At 52.7% G+C, this 24910-nt stretch overlaps 1 protein-coding gene across 4 annotated transcripts in view; it reads right to left on the minus strand.

Moving 5' to 3' along the window:
* Positions 1-2396, minus strand: part of KY (kyphoscoliosis peptidase) — a 39208-nt gene extending 36812 nt beyond the window's left edge. For 2 of the 4 annotated variants that reach the window (XM_072940660.1, XM_072939065.1), the window contains exon 1: positions 2207-2396. In XM_072940660.1, coding sequence (XP_072796761.1) covers positions 2207-2342 — 136 coding nt within the window. In that variant the 5' untranslated portion in view covers positions 2343-2396. The remainder of the gene's footprint in view (positions 1-2206) is intronic. The other 2 variants (XM_072939595.1, XM_072940108.1) reach the window with 2 other exon arrangements.
* Between the last annotated feature and the right edge of the window lie 22514 nt (positions 2397-24910).

The raw sequence follows: 24910 nt of genomic DNA on the forward strand, positions 1-24910 counted from the left end.
CGATAGGAATTGAGGGCTCCCAGGCACGTTTTGGAGAAGCACTGCTCTAAGGAAGTGGCTGGGGACATGCTAGGGCCCTACTGAAAAGGGAAGGAGGGTAGAATCTGCTGCCTGGCAGCCTAAATTCCTGGTGCCCACGCTCCTTGCCTCCTTGTCCCTCTGACTCTTTTCTGCCATACAGACACAGCAGAAAGTCACCTGGTCACAACTTCACATAGTCCTTTGCATGTGACAGTAACCAAGCTTCACTTCTTTTCTTATGCGGAGCTCAGGCCCTCCTTTGCAGAGCTGGGGAAGATTCCCTGCCCCGCCGGGGGCCTGGAGCTGGGAAGAGACAGGATGAGACGCCTAGAAGTCTGTGTGGGGGTGTGTTTTGGATCTTTGCGCACCAAGAGGAGGCCTTGGAACAAGCTAGTCTTGTTCAGTGTTGCCCCTCCTTAGGGAGTGGGCCTGCAGGCTGGCATAGCCAGGGGTCTCCCGGACATGACTGCTGCAGCAGGCCTCGGAGGCCGTGCGCTCGCCCTCTGATGGGCTCCCGTGCAAACCTGTCTGATGGTGAATAAGTGACACCGGTCTCTCCACTGCCGTAGAGTGGGAGAAATGTCCGTCGGGAAAATATTTGGAGAACAGTATCGGCAGAGAGGGGTCAGCAAACGGGGGTCTTCTTTCCCTGAGTCACGGTTAGGAGTGTGAAGTGCGTTGGTCTGGAGTCATGCAGGGTTTGTGCCGGGTGTCGAACACCTCTCGGAGCAGCCCTGATCTCTGGCGTTTATGGCCCTTCTCTGTGATCTCCACCCTCGCTAGTGTCAGAGCCTTTCGGAGAGATGTGATCAGAGGAGGAGAGGGAGGCCGGGCCTCGTGGGGGCCCCTGGCCCCCTGGACTGCGGTACGTGTAGCAGGGGCAGCCGCAATTATCTCAAGGAAGGCCAATGGCTTCTGCCAGTTCCCTCCTTACAAACACCCTGGGCGGGCCATTTCCTCTTCTCCCACCAGTAGATCTGAGAACTAAAGTACCAACTGACCCAAACAGCTCCAGGGCCCCAAATCCCCCGGGAGACTGAAGTGCCTGGCAACATCCTCAGCTCTCCAGAATTGACTTCTTTCCCCTGCCTGCCTCCCCAAGAAGTTCCCAGGAGCTACGGGGCAGCCCCAGCCTGTGTGGCTGGTGGCGGCAAAGCCATCCACGGTGCCAGTGCTTCAGTGGAGCGAGTGGAAGGTGAATGTTCAATACGCACAGGGGCCATGGGGACAGAGGGCCGGGGACAGACTTCAGGGAGCACTGGAGCTGGAAGGGAGGCAGGAGGCGGACGTCATTTTACCTTGAGGGCGGTCAAGCTTCGCTCCCAAAGAACCCGGGCATAGTCCGCCTAGTGCACCTTCACACCAGCCTCCTCAAGGGCTCCTGAGGGCTTCCTGATAGACCTGGACCCAAGGGAGTCTCTGACTTATGGGGGGCTGATTTAACCTCCATTATTATCCATCTATACTCCCTTCACGCTGTGTCCTGTTCTCTGGAGAGTACAGAAGCCAGAGTCTTGCTTTCCACAATCACTCTATGAACAGTCGCTGTATCTTACCAGTTTACCCTTGTTCAGAAAGTCTGTAGGATATTAGAATTAATAGATTAGCCAGAGTAGGGAGAGCAGCCTTTAAGTCCAACCCTACCCAAGCTTGTGTGCCTTTTACACCTTGTGTGCCTTCTACTGTAGGAGGCTGGGAGAGGGCTCAAGAGAGGGGACACTGAAGCCATGGGTTGTGCTAGGACACCAAAGGAGCACCCCATCTCAAAATCTAACTCACCACACAGATCCCCCTGGATCCCCTGTGCCCTGCAATGTGGCCTGTGGGGAGCAGGCCTTGGGCACGCAAGAGTCAGGCCTGAGGCTCTGGTCCCTTTCCTCCAGGGCATCTTCCAACCTGATCTGCACCCTTCAAAGAGTGACTAGCAGGAAACCGGCTCCCGAGGGTGACAGAAGCACAGCAGGCCTGCACGGGGAGTCAACCCAGGGCAATCACGGGGCTGCGCGTTGCCACGGGACGCCAGAGCCAGAGCTGTGGCGCGGAGGCGCAGGCAGCCTTGGGGAGCCGGACGGCCTCGCTGACCTCGTTCGGGGGCGCGTGGGGCGCCCCCCGGCGGGCGGGCCCCGGGGCGAGGAGGCCGAGGGGCCGGGGGCCGGGGCCGGGGCCGGGGCCGGGCGCGCGTTACCTCCTCTGCGCTGCGGCGGCGCGCCCGGGTCCGCCTGCCGGTCCGGGTGCGCGCCCTGCGCGGCGCGCCGCTTCTCCGAGTGCACGATCAGCAGCATGTCGATGGACACAGCGTTGTCGTCCTTCTTCAGCTCCATGGTGCCGCCCGCTCCGGCCGGTGCGCCGCGGCCGCTCGCGAGGCTGCCTGCGCTGCAAATGGCCCGTGCGCGCCGCTGCCCGGCGCGGGAGACGGCCAGGGCGCGGGAGAGGGCGCTCCCCGCCGCCCAGCCGCGGCGCCGCGTTTCGCTGACTCTGCCAAACTCGCCATTAGGGCCCGCCCGGGAGGGCGCTACCCCAGTGAAGCGGCTCTAAGTCACCTTTGAAAGGAAATCCCCCGCCGAGGCCCCCGCTCCCGAGTCTCCCTCCCCGCGCCCCCGGCCTCCCGCCATGGCGCTGGAGCACGTCCTGGGCCCCGCGGGTTACTCTCGGGCCAGCGGGGCTCTGCCCCATCCCGCGATTCCGGGAGGTTTTCCGAGAGGGCTGTAGATCTCCAAAAGGCGCGGCAAATACAGAGATCGCACAGTGAGAGTCAGTGCGGGAAATGTGAATCGGCAGGGGGCTCCAGATTCGACTGCAAGGTGTGGAGAAATTGGCCAAATTTTGGCCTTGGCGCCACTCTTTCGGTGGGTGTACTTAGAGCTTGACAGCTCCCTCCGTAAGAGGGAGATAGGTGGATGATGGGGTCATGACCCCCTCCCCCATTACGGCCCCACCAGAACTTGGACCTTGCCTGCTGGACGTCAACCTAACAATCCTCTCTGGCCTGAAGTGCAAGTCTTCACATCACTGTACCTTCTAGAAGCCTGGCTCTTGCCCGGTAGGAAAGGGGGAGGGGAAGAGGAGGCGGCTGAGGTGCAGGGAGCAGCCTGCCATGGCTGGCGGTCAGGGAGCTGGACCTGAGGGCCCGTCTATTTTTAGTGGGGCCTGGCCTGCCCAGCCAGCAGTAGCGCGGCCTTTGGCTGTGGGACTCAGGAGTGTTTACAGCGCATCTGCCTGGTAGCCCTTGGCACGGTGGGCCCACCAGGCTGGGGCCAGTCCTCTAACTTGAGTTTCCACCATTAAGAAATACCATGCACGTGGAAGCCTTTGCTCTGGGACCCTCCTTGCCGTGGAGTTCAGTGACCCCACCTTGCAGCACGATCTGGGAGAGCTCCCCCAGCCCCTTGGAGGCAGACCCTATGACCCAGGCCTGGGTTCCACACTCGCTGCCCATGTGACCTTGGACAAGACACTTCCCCTGCATTTTCTCACCCGTATCATGGGCGGAATGCAGTTCCTCCCCCGGCTGCTGTGAGTGAGGTGCCTGTGTGGTGCCTGGTACATCGTAAGTGGTCTGCAATTGGTAGCTGTCATTCTCCCATCATTTTAAGGGTGAGGAAAGGGACAGGTGAAATGACAAGTCAGTGATGGAGCTGAGGGTCATGCAGCTGACCCCTCAGACTCGGAAGCTCTTTCTCTGCTGACTATGGCTCACTGTTTGGCCGCTTGTAAAGGCTGCCACCTCATTGCATCACAGCTGCCCCTTGCCCACCGGGCATCTGATGAAAGGAGAGGTCATTGGCTTCTAGCAGTGTTGCCCAGAGTCCCGAGAGACCTGAGCTCAGGACCAGCGGAGGTGGTGAATCTCAAAACAGTTTCTGCATGCAGGGAGCCCTGTCCTTCCCTGTCCTGACTGCCTGCACATGTGCGTGTACACCACTCCCCCTCACACAGATCTCTAGATGACTGGGGAAGTACAACCTATTAATTAATCACCATTTGAAGCTGCTGCGGTCTTGGAGATTGCCCGGGCAGCCCTCTGGCCCCAGCATTCCCCCACTTGACCTGGGACAGAGGGGCTTAAGTCCTTTGAGGGTGCAGATCCCAACAGAAGCTCCTGTGCAGCACCTGAATGGGGCTGAGTGGGGAGGAGAGGGCTGCAGACCCCTTGCTCACCAGGCATTTGTGTTTCTGTGCCCCACACTTACTCCCCTGCTGGGAGTGTTACTCTCAGGAACTCGTTCACCATGGTACCCCTTCCAGAGCTGCCTCTGGAGGGGCGAAGACCTGCGGGTGTGCCAGCCCAAGCTCCAGGAGGATGGTCTGGGGTCCCTACCTATTGGATGCCAGGAGCACCAAAAACCCAGAATGTCTCCAGACATTGACACATGTTTCTTGGGGGACAAAAATGCAGTGAGAACACTGCTTTGGAACAAACCCATGAAAATACAGGCTGGGTGGGCTTGACTGCTCTGGGAGAGGCTACTGCTTTGGGATCTGGATGCTGCTCAGGACCCAGACTCAGAGGCTCCCACCCACAGCCCTTAGTCCAGCAGCTTCTTGGGGCCCGCAGAGTTGCTTCTTGCCAGAAGCATGAGCAGAAAAAGAGATGTCCACTTCACTCCCCAACCTTCCCACATCCCTGGCCTCTGGTGACCCATCCCCTAAGCCACACTACCTGTTTGGGGCTGAGAGGGAGATACCGCAGGAGGTGATGTGGATGAGGGCATTTGGATGTATCTGGGAAGGGAGGAGGAGCAGGAGCGAAGACTGAAGCTGTGAATTATCAGCCAGAAAGTCTGTCCCTCTGCTCAAACCCCCCTTCAATTGTTCCCACAACCAATGGGACAAAGAATAAACGCTCAGCCTGTAATTCACAGCCTGGTCCAGCCTCCTTCTACAGACCCATTTCTTCCTCTTTCCCTGCCACCCCACACATGCGGCAGCCACAGCTTCCCCAGCACATCTGGCCTCTGCTTCCAAGCTTTGCTCCACATCCTAGCCCCTCCATCCTGCCACCATCCTGCCACCATCCTGAACAGCATGAGATTCAAGGATCTCTGTATTCTGACCCAACCAGTGAATCTACATCCTTGTCTTAAGATCTGACAAGCCAGGGGACATCTCCATGCTGGGACAGAACTTTAGTTATTTTCATGACAATGAGTTGGAAATTTCAGGACACCAAAAAGACGAAGAACAGTCCCATGGCTATAATGTCGCATTTATCCTCTGTCCCATTTAGTACCCAGACACATCTGGCTGTCACTCACACTGCTTTCACCCCTTTGCATGAAGGAGGGATTTGTCAGTTAAGGAGTTCTGAGCCCTGAGCTGACTTTGCTGTCCTGGAAGTGGGGAGAGGTCGAAAGGGGGAGGCTTACTCACGGCAGACGAGGTCCTCGCCAGGACGGGGTGTGTTCTGATTCACGCTGTTGTTTTTCTTCAGAAGTAGTAGTTCCTCAGGGACCACCAATCTTAACTCTTACTTCTCTTGAGATTCCGAGGGTCCAGTTTCCCTCTTCTTTGTAGAGACTTAACAGGCAAGTCAACCCAATAGGCAAGTCAACACGTGAAAGGCTCTTAGGAGGCAATCTGTAGACTTGCTTTTCTCCATTGGTGCAGTGGGGAAGGGGTACACAGAGAGAGGGGTGACTCCATGAGGAGCAGGCGACCAAGTCCTAGTCTCTTAACACCCTCGCTTTTCCTGAGATGGGCAAACCTTTACAGGGGGTACCAGACACCTTTCCCAGAAGCCTTTTCTGGTGTCGGCTTCTTGTGGAGTCTTGACTCAGCCTGGCTTGGCTTGCCTCCAGCTCTGAGTCTCTGTTATTGCTCTCACTTCTTCCTGGAAGACTTCTTCGGACCTCCCTGGCAGGTACATACAGTCCAGCCATTCTTCAAGGCCTGGCCCTCACCTCCACCCTGAAGCCTTCCTGGTCACCTAGTTCCTGGAGCTCCTAGGGGATGCCAGCTCTGTGTGAGGCCTCTCTTTGTAACCATCCCAATAGTTAACAGGACTTGGAAGACTATCCCCTCTCTGATCCCATGCTCATCAAATATAAAAAATCTGTCCATTCCCACAGAAGCAGCTATCCCAGGAAGTTGTATGTTTCCAGACTCTACCTCTTAGCAGGGTGACCTTGGTATAAAGTCCTCAGCGATGGTTTAGTTAAAGCTATAGCAGCTTCCTGGGTTCTAGTCAGACCCCCGTCTGGGTCCTGCTCAGAGGAGGGTCTCATGGATGTGGTGCTACAGTTGGGGAGGGGGGACAGAAGAAACTGGAGGCATCCTTGACCTCCTGGTGGAGCAGGAAGTTGCCACCCGTCCTGTGTCACTCTCCCCTGTCGCTGTTCAGCCATTGCAGAGAAACTCAGCGAGCCACAGAATCCATTTCGTACTGACATCAGATCTGTGCAGCAGAATGTGGCTTGACAGGGCTCTCCTTCCTCCCCAACCTTCCCCTGTGCTCTGTGAACGTGGGGTATATCCAGTGAGATGTGCCTCTGTGTTATCTCCATTTGGGAAACTGAGGCTTAGGGACTTAAGGAGACCTGTGAAAGGTCCCACGGTGTCTTACACAGAGCAGATGATGACACCCTACCCTGTCTGACTCCAAAGCTCACATGCTGAATCATCTCCCACCCCCGGTGACCATCACATGCCTGTGAGCTGAGGCTGCCTAACATCCTTGCCGAGGGAAAGGGCAGCCATCTGCCTGCAGGGGAGATGCTTTCAACAGTCATAATGAACACACCTTGAGCTGGGGTCCGAGACCTCTGTTGAGGCTCTTGGGAAAATTCTTTGAGCTCAAGCCCTGAGCTGGGCCTTTGGGGACAGATTTCTCAGGTTCTGTGGCATCAGTAGGGGAGAGCTGGTGGCAGTGGGAGTAGATGAAAGTTGGTGGTCTGAAGCAGTGAGGTGGCCGTGCCAGGGACTGAGAGGAAGACAGAGCTCTGCCGTTTGCAGAACCATTAAGAGGTATGCTGTGGTGAGGTTGATTCAAATGTAAAGAAGTCTTTCCAGTTCTGCTGGGTTTGGATGAGGATCCTGCCTGGCACAGACAGCAGCATCTTCTTAAGACCCTACTACGTGCAATGACATTATGATGAAATGAGAGTCGGCGTGCCAGGAGGGCTTACCTGTCCTCCTAGAGAGGAAGGTCCAGGAACGCTGCAAGGTGGAGCGGACATCTGAACTGTGTCCTTGAGAATGAATGAGTAGGAAGAGTCCCAGGAGAAGGGCGAGGACTTTTCAGGCAGAGGAGCAGTCTGGAAGGAGGGGGCTGAGGGGCCGGAGGGAGGGCTGGAGGTGAGAGAGAAGATGACAGGTTTCAGGACATGAAAGCAGGGTGATCTGGTTGATGCCGCAGTACAGGGAGGAGAGGTCAGCAGGAGGCAGAACCTGCCATGGGTGGGGCCCCTGCTGCCAACCTGAGCAGTGATGGATGTTGTCTGCCGGGAGGCGGGAGCAGGGAGTGTTCAGGAGGGGGAGGGGCAGGCCTGACAGTTACCCCGGACTGGCCTTCTTGAGGGGGTGCTAGGCAAGGGGATGATGGCATGGAAAGATCATCCTTGGGCTGTGTGAGGAAAGGGGCATCTGGGGGTGCAGTGAGGAGTATCTAGGCTAGGGGGAGCCGGCTCAGAGCAAGGGCGTGGGAGGGGGCAGGCGCTGGTGGGCAGGCAGGTGATACATGAGGCCTCTGCTCCAGCTGGAGGGCAGACCTGGCTCAACCCTCAGACACAGGTGACCACTCCAGGTGAGCAGGGCCACAGGCTTCCACCAGTGAGACAAGCAGCCTGCCAAACTCATGCTCATTATTGAAAATTTAGGAAGTGCAAATGCTATAAAAGGAAGAAAGTAAAATCATCCAATCCTATCACCTAGGAAATCATCACTTTTGTTTAATTTTATTTTTTATTGCAGCGTAATTGATTTACAATGTTAGTTCCAGGTGTGCAGCAAAACTATTCATTTATTCATAAACATACGTATTTTTTTCAGATTCTTTTCAATTATATGTTATTATAAGAAATTGCATATAGTTCCTTGTGCTATACAGTAGGTCAGGATCATCACCTTAAAACATTTTGTTATTTAGCAATTCTTTCAACTACAACATATAATTATTACAATATATATAATAAATGAGTATATGTGTATACATACATATACACACACATATATATGTGTATATTTATTTCAAAAGTAAAATTGAGATCACACCATATAGAATCTGGTCTCACAATGTTTTTGGTCTCAACACATGTAATGAATAGTTTACTAAAAACTATTCTAAACCCAATTTAAAAGGCCATTTCATCCCCCACGGTACCGATGTGCCATAATCGGTTTTTCTATTTTCTTGTTGCTGTAGTTTGTTTGGCATTTTCCACTTTTATAAATAACGTGTTGATAAATATCTATGTGGTTATACCTTTGACCACATATCTGATTATTTCTTTGGAGTAGATTCCAGGTAGTGGAATTACTGAGTCAAAGGTTATGACTATTTTAAGGCTCGAGATATATATATAAAATGTCAAATCACTTTCCAGAGCAATTGTGCCTGTCTGGTTACTATCATTGCATGAACCTTTGTCATATTATAATCGGTACAAGATAACTCTAGTTTTTATTTTTTAATTGTCACTGAGATTGAGTGATATTTTTCACATAAATGTAGATGTGTGTATGTGTGAGTGAGGGATTTTAGGGGTGTGTAGCTTCAGTTTCTTTTTCCTACTGGAATGGCACAAACATTTAAATATTGGTTTGAAAAATAACTCAGACCTTCAGAGAACAGAGGAGAAGGAGGTTAAGTGAGGATGAGCCGCTCTGAAGGCACCTCCCCCGCTGCTGACGGAACCATCTGGAGCACGGATCTGGGGAGAGTTTGGTTCCGAGGGTGCTGCTCAGTCTCACGCAGCCGCCCCCACCCCGTCCCAAGAAGCCAGAATCCAGGGTGTTGCTGTTAAACACAGTTTCCATTCTCAACCTTTCCAGTAGATCTCTCCACGATGGCCCATTAGCCATTCCCTGTTTCAGTATTTCTGTCCAGGACACCCTCATCACCCTTCCTATTTTTCTGTCTGTAATAGACCCCTTGTTACGACCCCTTCTTCTCGCATATATGATGTGCCTGTGTGGGAAGCGCCACATCCAAGTTCCAGGTGGCTTGACTTTGGGACTCTCTATACTCACTGGCATTCTTGGCCTTTTCCTGTGGATGGAGATGATGAAAATCAATTTGTCTCTCACCACCACATCCAAAATATCTCAGGCTATGCCAAGAGAGGTATCCAGTGGCACATGAAAGTCCATGGAGAGATTACCTCTTCTGCTTGACCAAGTGTTTATTGCCGAGCTATTGAAATGCCCCTCGTGTATTCCTCCATACGCCTCGCTCTCCGATGGAAGCAAGTGTCCTCATGCCCACTTCGTGCTTCAGAGTTCGTCCCCCTGCAGTCACCTGCTCCTGTGCGGAAGTTGGCATTTGTACTTTAATGAATTCATGTCGTCCTCGCTCTAGCCCAAGGCCGGGCTGACAACTTTATGCCTGTTTTATTGACAAAGGAATAGAGGAGCAGGAAATCCATTCACACGGTTTCCCCAGTGCGCTGACACCGGCTTCTGGGTGGGCCTGGTGCCTAAAGCAAGCCTCGTACATTTGCCATCCCGTGTGTTCTAGGAGAAAGGGCAGAGATGCCTTTTCCGGGGGCAGGCTCAGATTTGGGCTGGCACCCCCAGGTCTGCACTCCCAGTGACACCTGTCCCCAGGGAAAGAGCCCTCCCGCCTGGTGGTGGGAGGTTGTCTGATGGGGTCGTGAGGTGGCCTCCGGCAAATGGCTTTGGAGTATCAGAACAAAAGCACAGATGAAGTCAGAACTGCCTTTCAGTCATTACTGGAGACCCTGGGGGACTGTTGGGAGGAAGCTGGTGCCTTTCTGCCCCAAGCAGGACAGGCCCAGTGGCCTGGATCCCAGGGAGAACAAGGGAGCCGGCTCTCAGTGTCAGCCGTGGACTCCAGCCTTGCCTGTCCCTGGGGCAGAGCCTCTAATAGGAGCCACGGGTATTTTTAGTCTCACGTGTGCAGGCACAGGACAGGCGAGCTGGAAGGGAACAGCTAATAAGCAGTGGTCCTTATTAAGTTGGGAAGGATGAAGTAAGGGGAGGGCAGGAGCCTGGTGGAACTTTTGCACACGCCTCATTTTCAGAGAACTCTTTTTCCATAAATTCACAGAGAAAGATTGAGGTCAGGGTGATTACGCACATCCCCAGTTGCAGAAGCCTGAAAGTGGAGCGCGTTCACCTCCCGTGGCCTGCTGGTCCCCTCCCCCCAGGCCCCTCTGCCCTCCCGGGGGGCAGGCTGGGCAGGAAGGATGGATGCTGGGCTACCAAGGCTCTCGAGGTTGGGGGTTCTCTAAAAAGACCGGATGAGAAGCTGATTCCCAGTGTGATCCTCACAGCCTCAGGAGATAATTGAGTGGTATCAACTGTGATCCTGATTTCACAGGATTGGGAAATGGAGTTCAGAGAGGTGCAGGCCCTTGGGCAAGGCCACACAGCTGGGACATGGCAGAACTGGGATTCAAACTCAATGCCTAGATCAAGGTGCACCATTGTTTGCCAAGACACTCCACTTTTCCCCAAATGACAGTCAGTCATGTGTAAGACTCATTATCCATTTTATTAAACCACACACTTTTTTTCTATGCCAACTCTGTGTCAGGAACTTTATCACTGGGGTGAGGATACAGTTGCTTCTCCTGGCTGAACCTCGAGGCAGCCAGTGTGCCAGCTTGTCCTGTGGGAGAGACAGACTGGGAAGTGAAAGCAGCAGGTTTCCAGACTGGGGTCCAGCATGAGGACAGTCAAAGCTGTGCTAATACAGCCAGGACCCCTCCTGTATAGCATCTTCTGAGGGTGAGACTGGGGGCAATGACCAGGGAGGGGCAGGCATGCCGTCAGCCCTTTCTCCAGACCTGTGTTGCTTGGAGTCTAGGGCAGGACTCACTAAGTGAGGGCTTGGCAAAGTTGGAATTAAGGGAGTACCCAGCCCCTGCTGCTATCAGCCACTCCCTTCCTCCCCCTCCCCACATCTTTATGGTCTGAGAGCAGGAGACAGCGAGAACGTGGATTTGGGATGGAAGCGTTGAAGTGAGTTCCATCCACCTCCTGTCTCAGCCCAAAACCAGCCATGGCGTGTGACTCTGTTTGTCCATCCAAAGACCCATCCTTTCATTTACTCTTTCATATCTAGTCATCCGCTCCATCTAGCCACCCATCCATTCACACTCTCATCCATCCATCTCAGTTAGCCTTTTGTTCACTCATCCCTCCGTCTCTACCTGGACGTCACTTGTCAATCATCTGTCAGCCCCATCCATCCATCCCTCCTATCCAACGTGTTCTGTCCATTCCCTCATTTGTCTACTCATCCATCCCCATCCAATTACCAATTCCTTCATTCCATCCGCACCCAGACTGTTCCAGGTCTTGTGTCTGGTGCTGTGGGGACACAGAGATGAATGAGTCTTTCTCTTGTAGTCAACCTAGAAAACAGGGTGCAGATCAACTTATGAAGGAAACAATGTAATTTAAGAAGGTCCCGAGAGGAACAACAGAATGAATATGGCTGCAGGAGAAGGAGAATGAGGGGGCTGAAGGAGAGGGGCCAACAACTCAGGTCATTAGACTCTACTTGTGGGGGAAGATACAATAGAAGGAGAGAGAGAGAAAGAGAGAGAGAAAGAAGGAAAGAAATAAAGAAATGAAATAAAGAAAGAAAGAAAGAAAGAAAGAAAGGAAGGAAGGAAGGAAGGAAGGAAGGAAGGAAGGAAGGAAGGAAGGAAGGAAAGAAAAGTAAAGAAAAGAAAAGAAAGAAAGAAAAGAAAGAAAGAAAAGAAAAAGAGAGAGAGAGAGAAAGGAAGAAAGGAAGGAAGGAAGGGAAATATGTATTGAATGTCCACTCCATGCTAGGTGCTAGGTACTTTCACTAGTCTTACTTAATTATCCCAACAGACTTTCAGGTGCATTTTGGAGATGAGGAACTAGGGTTCGGGTAGGCATCTGTTAACCATGAATAAAAGTTGAAGAGCAGGGCTAGGTTGAATATGCCTAACACAGAGGATCAGAGTGAGAACTTGAAGCAAGTCGATCCAGGACAATTGAAGTGCGGGCTATTTGACAGTTAACTTCTGGAATACAGTTCCTGAAGTTGTGCATGTGGACAGGAACCACAAAGTCAATTGGCTCCCGGGTGCTCAGTGAGAAGGAGGCAGGGGGGTCACGCACAGCTTTTGGACTTGGATGCCAGGTTGCATCTGTTTGTCACGGAATTGGAGCCTTCCTTAGTGGCTGTGCCAGGTTCAGGGTCCTCCTGGAAGATTCCTGGTCCTGGACCCTCTCTGCCAGGATGCAGGCTCAGGTCTGCAAGCACCCTCAGGCCAAACTTGCAGGCATTCTCGCAGCCAGTTCAGTGTCAAGTTTTGCTTTGCTTTTCCGGTCCAAGATCTTCTCCTGGGGGTAGGGTTCTGTGAAAATCCAGTAGAGCCCCAGGGAGGAGAGCTCAGCTTTACCTCCCAGCTGTTCGGGCTTCAGCCAGGGAGCCGTGAGTCCCAGCTCTGGGCCCTTCTGACACCCCAAAGTGCAGTTTTCAGCTGACACATCATCCCTGGCACTTTCTGGATCCAGACCCAGTTCTTATCATTTGATGTCATCAAATTGTTCCCTGACAGTTGGATAAATCTCTACAGACCACTGATTGTCAATCTCTGTTTCAAGACTGGAGTGTTCCCAAATGGTTAGGAAGGTGGTCCAAGCAACTAAGGACTCTGGTGACAACTCAGGGTGAGGGGAGCCCTGCAGCTTCCCAGACAGATGCCTTCCAGCAGCTGCAGAGGACATGGCAGAGGCTGGGTGGGGATGGCAGCATTAATTAGAGGTCTCTAGAATTACATAGGTCTCATACAGTTGGGCCCTGCTGCTTCCTACAAACTTGTAGGTCTTCTCCTCTCTGGAGTCAGTCAGTCTGTCTGTCTATCTGTTGAGAACCATCTCAGCTTGGTCTTTGCCTGCCTGCCCTGGAGAGAAGGTTCGGGGCATAGGAATGCAGGTGCCTGGGTAACAGTCCTGGGTCCAGTGGCTCAGCCCCGCACGCAGGGCTGGGAAGGGGTATGTGTGAGGAGTGCGGCTGCTCTGGGCCCCGTTCCCTCGTCCGTCCTTCCTCCCCAGCTCCCCCCTCGGCACGGCCGGCCCCACCTGCCAGCTCAGCTGTCCTTGTTCACCATGTAATCCCTGCCAGGAAGAGAGGGGAACATGAGCCGGGCCTTCTCCCACTGCATCCTGCCATCCCATCCTCCCTCCAGCCAGGAGGGCCAGGGGAGGGGGGCTGCTGGGGACAAGGAAGGGCAGAACGCAGGCTCAGCTGCCTCCGGGCTGCTGCAGCCGCGGGGCCTCCTGGATGCATGAAACACACAAACCCCAGGCCTTCCCTCCGCAGCCCGTGCACACGCAGGAACTTCTCTGGTGTCTGGTACCCCGACACCTGCTGGGCCCACTCAGTGCAAGAGAGCCTCTCTTCCCTCCCCTTCACTTCCATGGGTCTGGGGTGGGGGCCCCTGCCAGGTGTTTTAATTTTCATTCTAAAAAAGCCACTTGGGACCCAGGGAGCTCAAGTTCCGTTGTTGCCAGGCAAGTCAGAGCCTCAGTCTCCCCATTTGTAGCCCAGCAGCCATCATGCCTGCTGCCCAGGGTAGGAGACAGAGCGAGGTAGTGCAGACTGGCCTGGCGCACGCTAGTGCATGGCGGTGACTGTTCACAGGCAGTGCAGGCCAGGCCCTGAACCTGGGACTCGGCCACACGCCTGCAACCCTGGCGCCTCTGTACATTGCAAGGAAGGAGCATCTTGCAGTGGGACCTCAGGGACATCAGGGTGGTGGCCTATGTACCACAATCGTGGGGAGCTGCGCTTCCAGGGCTGTACCATTCATCTATGTTTTCCTAAAGCAGCTGCTCCCTGCACATGCCAGGCACTCCTTTAAGGCAGTTCCGTGTTTGTGCGTGCGTATAACAGGGCCATTTGGTCCCTAACTGGTGCTGTAGAATTTGGAGGAGTCATGGCCCTCCTCTGAGCCTTGGTTTCCTCATCTGAACAAACAGGTATGTTGATCCCTGCCTGACGGGCTGTTCTGGATTCAGTGGCAGGCCCTGGCCCCCTGCGTGGCACACGGTAAGTGAGGGATCCTGCGACCCCTTCCCCTCTTCCAGTGCAGAGGTTTCCTCAGCTGCCTTGGGATCTGCTCCAGGGAAGAAGGGAAAGGCCTCAGAGGGCACTGGATGGGCAACGGGGGTGTGGGGGGCCCTGGCTTCTCACTGGCCACCGATGCTCTCTGCAGACAGAAGTGGGGCAGGGCTGGCCTCTGGTCAGCAGCACAAGGCCACTTCTGGCCCCACCCTGCAGGTCTGGGAGAAATCAGGTGGCTTTCAGGCACACCACCCAGCCTGGCTTCTTCTTCCTGCTAAGGGAAGGGGCCAGGGTGGAGGCCTTGACCATGCCTCTCAGTGAGGGATCAGGGCTGGCCCGTGTCCATGGAGGATCCCTGCTTCCCGGTGCTGCCTCTGGGAAGAGCCTAGGAAAAGCCTCCTGGGTGCGAGGCCCCCCTCCCGCACGGCCGGGCCTCTGGCCCTGGAGCCGAGGTTGCGCAAGCAGAGCCGGGAGCTGGCCTCGCGCAGGGTTACCCGAGGCAGGCTGGGCCCAGGGCTGGGCCAGGCCCTGGATCACAGTGGTGACAGTGACCTGCTTGTGGCAGGACAGTTTGCACTCCCCAGGTGGTTGTTGACAAGCTGCCACGGAGGGAGGAGCCTCTGTGATGACACGGGCCTCGGGCCAAGGCCTGACAGCCATCTGCTCTGCCACCAGCCTGCAGGCCTCCGGGGAGGGAGAGGGCAGGGGAGGAAACAGAGGGAAAAGTGGGGGCAGAGAGGGCCAGAGACAGAGAGAGACAGAAAGACACTCAGGCAGAAACAGAAAGACATAGAGAGGAAGAGAAGCCACATAAAGGCAGAGAGATATATGATAGGAAGATACCCAGACAGAAAGAGGCGGACAGAGAATGAGAGACACAGAGAGATAGGGACAGAAACGAAGGGAGAGAAATAGAAGGACAGACAGAGAGAGACAAGGAGAGACAAAGAGAACAACAGAGGCAGAGGAGCCAAGAGAGGGGCTGAGAGAGGGAGGGTGGTGGGGGACAGAGACACACAGAGGCACTACAGAGACCAAGAGAACTAGAGACATGGAGAGAGACAGAGGCCGTCGGGGTCAGGGAGAGACGGAGAGGGGCAAAGAAACACCCGGAGACGGGGAGCGAGGGTGCGTGCTGGGGCAGCTGGGCCGGAGTGGCAGTGGACGAACAGAGGCTCTGGCCAGGTTCCTGGTGAAAGGAGAGCTTTCAGAGGGAAGACGTCACACTGACCGGGGACCCTGGGGCCAGGGTCCTGACAGTGATCCTCAGATGTTAGTAGGCAGCAGAATCACGGGGGCCACATTCAAGTTCAGGAGCTGGCCCATCCCCAGTCTGATTTGCTGGTCAAGGGGAGGCCAGGAATCTGCATTTCCAGCAGGGTCCTCAGGAGAGTCTATTGTGGGGTCACACCAGTCAGAGTCAGGACACTGCACCAGGGGAAGCCAGGCTGGGCCCCTCCCCCTCCCCCTCCCGCTCCCCTTCCCCCTCCCTCATCTCCTCACACTGTGGGGCCCTGAGTGGGCGAGGCCAGGCCTGGGAGGGCTCTGAGGGAAGTCTCCACAGACCTGGGGGCATCCCACATCTTCTGTTTCATCAACCAGTGATGCCAGGAAGGACTGGGGGCCTGCTGAGCCCCGGATGGGTGGACCGGGAGGCACCATGAAAGGTCATGATTAAGCCCTGTGCAGTTGAGGAAACTCAGTGGCTGGGCTGAGACAATGGAGATAACATGAAATGTTAATTTTTCAAGCTCCTGCTATGGCCCCGGCTCTGTGCTGAATATTATTTCATTCCATCCTCTTAAATAGGGTAAGAGTCAGCATGGACTCCACCGCAGAGGTGAAGAAATGAGGCCCAGAAATGACAAGTAATATGCCCAAGGTCACATAGCTAGTGAATGGCAGAGCCTGGACCAGAATCCCGGCCTGTGTTACCCTGAAACCCGGGGTCACTCCCAACCTCTCCGCTCTTCCCACGAATGGCTCTGTTGCCTCTCAGGCCAAGATCCCGGACTCAGCCTTCTTGATTCCTTCCACCTTGTTCCCACACAATCCATGTGCAAGGCCTCCGATGCCAGCCCCACGCTAGTCTTCTCTCCATCACCATCTCCTCCCACTGTAATGTCTCTTCCCAAATTCAGCCCTCATGTGTCTTGCAGATCTGCCAAGGCGGTAATCATCCAACTCAGTGTTCCCCCAAACGTGTTCCCTGTGCCGCCGGAAGGGAGCGAGGTGATCACTCCTAGAGTACTTAGAAGGACCTGGTCTTCCAGGTTGTTCCCCGGCTCCTCTTGGGCAGCCAGGGGACACCATGACTGGGTTTGGAACTGTGGCAACTCCCACCTTGGAGCCCAACTGTTCCCCCCGGGGAAGGCAGATGTGGCTGGAGATGTTGGCAGGCGATGACTTGATGGCACTGGGGGCGGGGCTCTCCTCTGAGCAGATGCGGAGTAAATCAGAAGACAAAACATACACCAGGATGGTTAAGTTCACGTCGTGTTTAGAAATCGGTAGACTCGTGTCTGGTTGCAGCTGGCTGTGTTTTCTTTCTCTCACACTACATTGCACTCCCAAGACTCAAACCAACACCAGGTGTGTGGGTTTTTCACACCAAGAAATTCTGACACTAACCGCCTGGAGCTGACCCTGAAGGTTAAGGGCTCAGTCCCACAAGACTGCCCCCCGCTTGAGACACAGATCTGAAGTCACAGGTCCCTAGGTAAGCAACACTTCTGTCTGACTTGGCTACAAATTGGAGGTTCCCACCACCCCTCCATAGCTTTAATAATTTGCTAGAGGGGCTCACAGAACGTAGGAAAATAGTTTATTGACAATTTATAACAAAGGATAGTGGGTAAGATGAACAGCCTGATGAAGAAAAACACAGGGAGAGGTCTGGAAGGGTCCCCAGCACAGGAGCTTCTGTCCCTTGGAGCTGGGGTGCATCGCCCTCTGGGGCCAACCTGGAAGCTCTCCAGACCCCATGCTTTGGGGATATTTAGGGAGCCTTCTTCACCTGGCCATGATCGATTAGTAACTTGCTTTCCAGCTCCTCGCCCCTCTCAGGGGGATGCAGGGTGGGCCGGAAGTTCCAAGCTTCTGATCATGCTTAGTCTTTCTGGTGACCAGCCCTCATCCAGGAGGCCACCAGCGTCCCCTCACTGGCACACCTGTCCTCCTATCACCCAGGACATTACAAGGGCTTGAGAAGCCTTTGGGGAACCAGGCTCAAAGACCACATGTTAGCAGTCCCCAGGGGCAGAGACTAATAATATACATACATACATATAATAATAATAAATTATATAATATATAGTAATAATAATAATAATTATTATTATTATTTTACAGCTTGACTATAAAAAACCCAGTGGAACATTCATGGTTCTGCTTCACGGACACATCTGTCTCATGACCCTTCTGGGAAGGGCGCTCTCTGGCTCGAATGTAGTGGCCGGCAAACTTCACGCTCCAGCCTCTGAGGAAGGGCTTGCAGGAGGCTGTCCCCCACCAGACCACAGGTCTCTGCTGGGACTCTCCTGGTGGAAGGGCCAGGAACTAGAAGTGTGGGGCTCCAGAGGGCCCGCGGCTGCACCTGAGGCTGCCCTGGAAGGAGGAGCGTGGGGCCTGTCAAAAGGTGTAAATGCCAAGTCTGCACTTTCTGAACTCTTGGGGTGCCCTGACTCGCTGCTTCTCAGGTGCCTCTGGCCAGGTCATGGGGCCAGGAAGCCAAGAAGCCCATGACCATAACCCCCCTGTCTGCCCAGCCATCCACCTTGGCGTGAGAGGGAAGTCAAAGGTTGAGAAAGACCGTGCAGGTGAGCTGCCCGGGAGCGGAGCTACCAGCAGGCCCTTGGCCCCAGGAGCTGGGCCCACCCAGAGCCAGGAGCAGAACTAGGAGGATGCATTATGAGCTCCCTCCCTCCTTGACCTTCACGACAAGCCAAGAGCACTTCCTGGAGCTGCTTTCAGGAACACCCAAATGGCTTTCTGTCTGAGCTGAGTGGTGTCCGGCTAATGATCATGAGAAAATCATTTGTTTCTTCTTTTAACTGAACGCAACAGCTCTTCAGGTCGACGGCCACTCACATCGTGGAGATTTCCACACAGGTGCTCCCTTCCTAATAAGGCACATCTGAGTGTCACTTTCCTGTTAGAAGGCCACCACCTCCACCTCCATTTTCACCTCCACCTCCACCACATCTACCACCATCCCTCTCACCCTCACTACCCAAAAAATTTGTCCTCCACCTCGGAGACCCTCAGCCTTCAAATTAGCAGCAGATGGAAGTGGGGCAGACTGCAGTCAGAGGGGCACACACCATGGATTCAGAGCAGCAGCCCCTTTCCCTCCTCTTCGAGAGCCTGTTCTGTGTTAGGGTGATGTCCAGGCTTCCCCCTCTACCAAGCTTCCAGCCCTAATGCTTGCAACCCTTGTAATGCAAGAGTCTGACTGTGCAGTAATGACGGGGGGCTCTCGGCCCGGCTTGCCCTTTAGCTCGCTTACCTGGTCCGGCTGCGCCAGGCTGTTGACAGCTGCTATCTGATTGGATTGATCAGCCCCTGCGTGGGGTGGATCATTAAATATTTTGCATAACACCAGTGCTGCCCAGGCTAACTGGGACTCAGTTCACCTTACTTGTTGACGAGGCTGATGGTGACTTCAGTCATGATAAAGTTCTTTAGTCTTTGTTCCAGTTTCAGGGGGACTAAATCACCCAGGTAATTGGATCGAAGACTTTAGGTAAATATAGAGCCAGCGCATGTTAAAAAGTTGGAATTTGGGGACTGGCAATTTCTGAGCACAAGCAAAGGATTTCAACTATTATCAACTAGATAACTCAAAGCAAATATGATTTTTCAGGCTCTCTGAGCTATGTTCACAGACAGCTTTGCAAGTTGTTTGCCTCCAATATGGAATACTCCTCCCAAATCCACATGTGGCCCCTCTGCATCTAAAATTTAACCTTGGGCGAAAAATCAGTTCTAACTAGTGGATATCTGATTTGATAAGAGTACTTGGGGAGATGCTCTGGAGGATCTTGGATGCCCACAGTCTGAGCTTTTAGCACGAAGAGAACAGTGAGGACCAACGAAGAAAGTCAGGCAGTGGTTCAACATTGTAAGGTAGTTCCTTAAAGAGTCAGCCTTGGGAAAGAGATGGTACTCCTGAAAAGAGCAGTGAATTCCCCCTTTCACGTGAGAGGATGGCATGGCTGGTCGGCAACGCCATGCTGTGCTGTGGGTAAATGGACCGCTCATAGCTGCCTGGAGGGAATATAAACTCTTCCGACACATTCAGGGGGTATTTTGGGACCACCTAATGAAGTGGAAATGTACATGCCCCATGATCCAGCTCAGATCTCACAGAGACTGTTTATCGCAGTAGAGTTTGTAAAGCTCACCAACTGGAACGTGTCTGTGGCTGGGATGGTTGTACCCATCACGGCCTCCTCCCTCCCGCACTGGATTTCTATGTGGTAGTTACCACGGACGTACTAGATCTTCATGAATGGTGATTCCTCTGTGGAGAGAGAGAACTGGGGAGGGATTCACATAGATCATCAATCATCTGTAATAGTTTACTTTCTTTAAAAAAAAGATCTGAATCAAACAGAAAAATTTTAACCTTTATTCACTTCCAGTGGTAGGTATTTCTTACGTTTTGGGTATCAACAGTGCTGTTCTGTGTGTTTGAAATATTTCATAATGAAAAGGATACACGTGCCCCAGTGTTCATAGCAGCATTATTTACAATAGCCAAGATATAGAAGTAACCTAAGTGAACATCAACAGATGACTGGATAAAGAAGATGTGGGGGGGGTGTGTGTGTGTGTATGTATATATATATTTAAAACTAAATGTTACTCAGCCATAAAAAAGGATGAAATTTTGGCATTTGCAACAACATGGATGGACTTGGAGTGTATTATGCTTAGTGAAATAACTCAGAGAAAGATAAATACTTAATGTATCACCTATATGTGGAATCTAAAAAGTAGAGCTGACCAGTGAATATAACAAAAATGAAGCAGGTTCACAGATATAGAGAACAAACTAGTGATTATCAGTGGGGAGGAGAAGTGAGAGGGACAACATAGGAGTAAGGAATTAAGAGGTACAGACTGCTATGTACAAAAGAAATAAACTATTAAGGTATATTTGTACAGTATTGGAAATATAGCCACTATTTTATAATAACTATAAATAAAATATAATTTACAAAAATATTGAATCCCTATATTGTACACCTGAAGCAAATACAATGTTGTACATCAACTATACCTCAGTTAAAATTTTTTTAAAAATGAAAACAAAAAAATGTTTACATTAAAACTTATACATGGATGTTCATAGTAGCATTACTTACAATAGCTAAAAAGTGGAAACTACTCAAATATCCATTAACTGATGAATGGATAAACAAGCTGTGTTGTATCCATTACAATGGAATATTATTTAGGCATAAAAAGGAATGGAGTGCTGATATATACAACATGGGCGAAAAAATTATAAGTGAAAGAAACCAGATACTCAAGTCCAAATATTTTGTGATTTCATTTATATGCAATGACCAGAATGGGCAAGTACATAGAGAAAAAAAAAAGTAGATGAGTGGTTTCTAGGGGCTGAGGGCAGATGGAAACGGGAGAGGATTGCAAATGGGGATGGAGTTTTGGTGGAGGGGTGAGGGAAATGTCCTGGAATTAGGTAGTGATAATAGTTGCACAATCTTGTGAATAATGTTTTAAAAAATTGAAGTGTGATTGTACACTTCTAAAGGGTGAATTTTATAAGTGAATCATACCCCCATTTTTTCAAAAAAATGATAAAAAAGGTGAATCTGTTTGAGGATGGAGTCGACGGTGAGGACTCAGGGGTAGAGGGGGAGAAACCAGATCTTGTGATCTTACTTGAATCCTCGTATCTGGTTGTGCCAGAAGTCAGACTACTTTGGAATGTTTCAGTTCTGTGAGCCAACAAATTCTCTGCTTCTTAGGTCAGGGTGGATCAGGTTTTCTGTCACTTACCCCCAAAGGCACCTAGGCTGGCACACGTGCCCTCTGACTTCCTGGGAGCCTGGCACTTTTCCTCTTGTTTCTCCACCTCTGCCTCTGTTGGCTTCTGCTTCATGCTTCTCCCATTTAAAAATTTATTCTCCTCAAGTCCACTTCACACATTTCTCTCTTCCCCATTTCACTCAAACCTTCCTAAGAGTGACCCAACTTTGCTATTCTGTTTCCTCGCCATTCCTTTCCCTCTTGACTTGGGGTCGTGGCCCTCTGCTCCCCGGCTGCTCTACTGCCCCCCTGTGGCCAGTTCCCAGGATGTCCTGCCCTCCACTGTCCTGGTCCTCCCTCCTTCTATCTGGGAGGGCTCAGATCTCTGGGTTGCCCTCTGACTTCTGCTCCTCCACTTCCTGGCAGTCTCTGCCTGGTCTACTCACCCCAGGACATTTGCACTTCCCTTGACTTTGTGTGAGACCTTCACTCTGCTCCTTCTCCCTGGGGAGCTGCCTCCACGCTCTTGCCTCGCAGTTCAATTCCTCACAAGCACAACCTTGCCTGTGCTTGTCCTCCTCTGACCCCTTTCTCTTTCGGCAGCACCTCCATGGACCTTGTCACCTCTCTTCCTCTTCATGCTGTCACCCAGTCATGCTGTGCCAGGTCCCCTCCTAAGCATTCTCGGTGTCTCTGCACTCTTGGCAGCCCCATCACTATGGCCTCCAGGCCAGTTGGCTCCTGGGGGACTTTGCCTTTGGTGTTGTCTCCTGTGGTTCCACCTCTTGTTGTGCTCAGATTTGAGTATGCCACTCCCTGCGCAAACCCACATGGGGTCGAGTCCAAGCCCTTGGTGGGGCGCTGGGCCCCAGGTGCTGACTTGTACCTGCTTCTCAGATGCACTTCTGCTCATCTCTGCGTATGCTTCAGCTCCTCCGACCCAGAGCTGCCACGGGTTGCCATGGGGACCACATTGCCCCACATCTCTCTACACATGGAGTCCTCCAACCCCAGCCCCTTTCCCATGACACTCTCACTCGTCCTTTATTATTGGACCAGGGGATGTCTTCTTAGAGATGCCTTTGTGGACATCCTAGCCCTCCACCCCCAGTCACGCCAGGTCACGGGCTCTTCCTGGTTTCCGTAACTGCTCAGGCTTTATCTCTGCGAGGCTAGTTATAACATCATTTAGGTGGTTTTCACATCTGTGCATGCTGTGTGCTTCTGGAGGGCCAGGCTGTGTGTTCCTGGAGGCCAGCATAGTGCCAGAACGCTCCAGATGCTCAGTCAAGGTTTAATGAAGGAACAGGAAGAACTAGAATAACTACGGCTCCCTGGTTACTGGCTACATGCCAGGCACCCTCTAAGGACTCTTCATATGTGAGTTCATTTAACCCCCACAACCACCTGTGTAGTGGGCACCACAATTGCTCCTATTTTACAGGAGGGTGCTGAGGCACAAATAAGGCTAAGCAGCTTGCCCAAAGTTGTGCAGAGCTCTGGGGGCTGGCCCATACCCACCACACTGTGCTGCTTCTACAGCCCTGCCCACGCCCATCGCTGACCTCTGCCCTGTATCACCTCCACCGGGAATGCCAGGGCCTGGGGACCTCCTCCACCTTGCTGGGGACCCAGCTTAGACTCCTCTTGTACCTGCACGACTCGTGCTCAGCCCACCTTGACCTCCTCGCCCCAGCAGCAAATATGCCCTTTATAGATGGCATTCATCGGAACAGAGCACGGCACCACAGAGCTCATTCCAGGCCCAGCACAAGCTGCTTGTCACCTCCCAAAGAGAGCTGGTGACACAGAGGCCCACCAGATACAGGCCGTTAAGAAACACCACCATCCACATCCTTGTCTTTGGAAATGCCATCTTCTTGTGGGGGGTGTGTTCGTTTACTTGAAAGGAAAAAGAGATGTAAGTTTTAATGACTTTCATTTATTTGGAATAATGACAGTTCCCAACGTGCTGCCACTTCTTTGCTGTGTCTTATTTGATCTCTCTGTTTTCCTGCATAGTGTTCAGGACAGGTTGGCCTCATTTCACTGAAGAAACAACCGAATGTCAGCAGTACTGGGTGCTGCCCCCTAGGTCCTCAGCGCCCGGTTTGCTGGCTCAAGCTTGCATTCATTCCCGATCATTCTAAACACCTCCAGCCACCGGTCAACCCATAGTACCTGTCATTCAGCCGGCAGGTGGCAGAGGAAGCCCTGTACTCAGATATCAGCTCTGTCCAGGGCCCTGCATATGAAGATAGAATCTTTAGAGAAGTGGCTGAGATAAAAGGAAGCCATTAGGGTGGGTCTTAATCCAATAAGATTAGTGTCCTTATAAGAGAGGAAGAGACCCCAGGGATGCACCCACACAGAGTAAAGGCTACATGGGAACACACAGAAAGGCAGCCACCTGCGACCCAAACAGAGAGGCCTCGGGAGAAACCAGCCCTGCCGACACTTTGACCTTGGAATTTAGCATCCAGACCTGTAAGAAAATAAAATTCTGTGATTGAAGCCCCAAAGTCTGTGGTATTTTGTTATGGCAATTCTAGAAAACTCAGACACACATATATTTTCAAGTTCTGTTGAATCCTGTGACCATTTATTTACATTCAGTCTTTCAATAGTCCCAGTCTTGTCAACACTGTTGTTTGCCCAAACACTGGCTACTGGGGGATGGGCTCCATCACTCACATCAAAGTGACCCTTAAAGGGGCCGTGCACTGTCCCGAGTACTGATGAGCAGAGCTCTGGACAACGCCGAGCACGTCCAGCTTGGCCACTCGCTCCCCAGGGGTCTGGGGGAGACAAGTAGACTTGACCGAGCCTAGGTTTGCTCCTCTGCACGATGAGTGTGTCTCAGCACAGGCTCAGTTCCCTTCCAACTCAAGAATGCCATCAGTTCCTGATGGGAGAGCGTACAAGATCTCTGGCTCAGTGATGCTATGACATTCATGTTTCGCGTTGCGAGGGTCCACAGCCCCCTACTGATCTCTTTCTGTTGAAAGGCTGAAATACGCAAGGCTCTTTGGTTCCTTTGTGGGACTGGAGCTGGTGACTCGGCGAGAAGGCTCAAAGGGATCTAAAAGCAGCTGGAACTGCCAGCTCACAGGAGAGGTGGCAGGAGTTTTACGAGGACTTCAGCGAGTGCCTTTGAAACTTTCTGCTCTTCAAGTCTGTTTAAAGCTCGCTTCTGAAGCCTGATATCTTTCAACTCGGGTATCTTAATTCTTCCCTCCTGCCCTGGGGGCTGAGCCCAGAGGAGCTTTGCAGGACAGCGGCACTTGTGAGTGAAGCCCTGGGACAGGTGGCACTTGGGACAGGAGCCTGGGAACACGCGGGGGCGGGCCTCTGAGCAGGACGAGGTTCAAGGATGGGGAGAGCTGGGGGCAGGCAGGCCGGCAGGTGGACCCTGTGAAGGCCCAGGTCCTTTAAGGGGCCCTCTGGTATTGAGGTCAGAGCCGGGAAAGCACGTCTTTTGAGGCAGACTCCAAGAAAGGGGAGCTGAAGAGGCGGTGGAGTTAGCCTTCTGTGGCCTCTGGAATGAGAACATGTCACTTTGTTCCGTGGCACCTTGTAAACTGTGAAGTGAGGGCCGCTTACCCTGCCCCTTAGGGGATGACTCGCGAACGCGTGGCCAACAGGCATGCTGGCCAA

This window comes from Vicugna pacos, chromosome 1 (genome assembly GCF_048564905.1).
Source record: "Vicugna pacos chromosome 1, VicPac4, whole genome shotgun sequence".
Lineage (NCBI taxonomy): Eukaryota > Metazoa > Chordata > Mammalia > Artiodactyla > Camelidae > Vicugna > Vicugna pacos.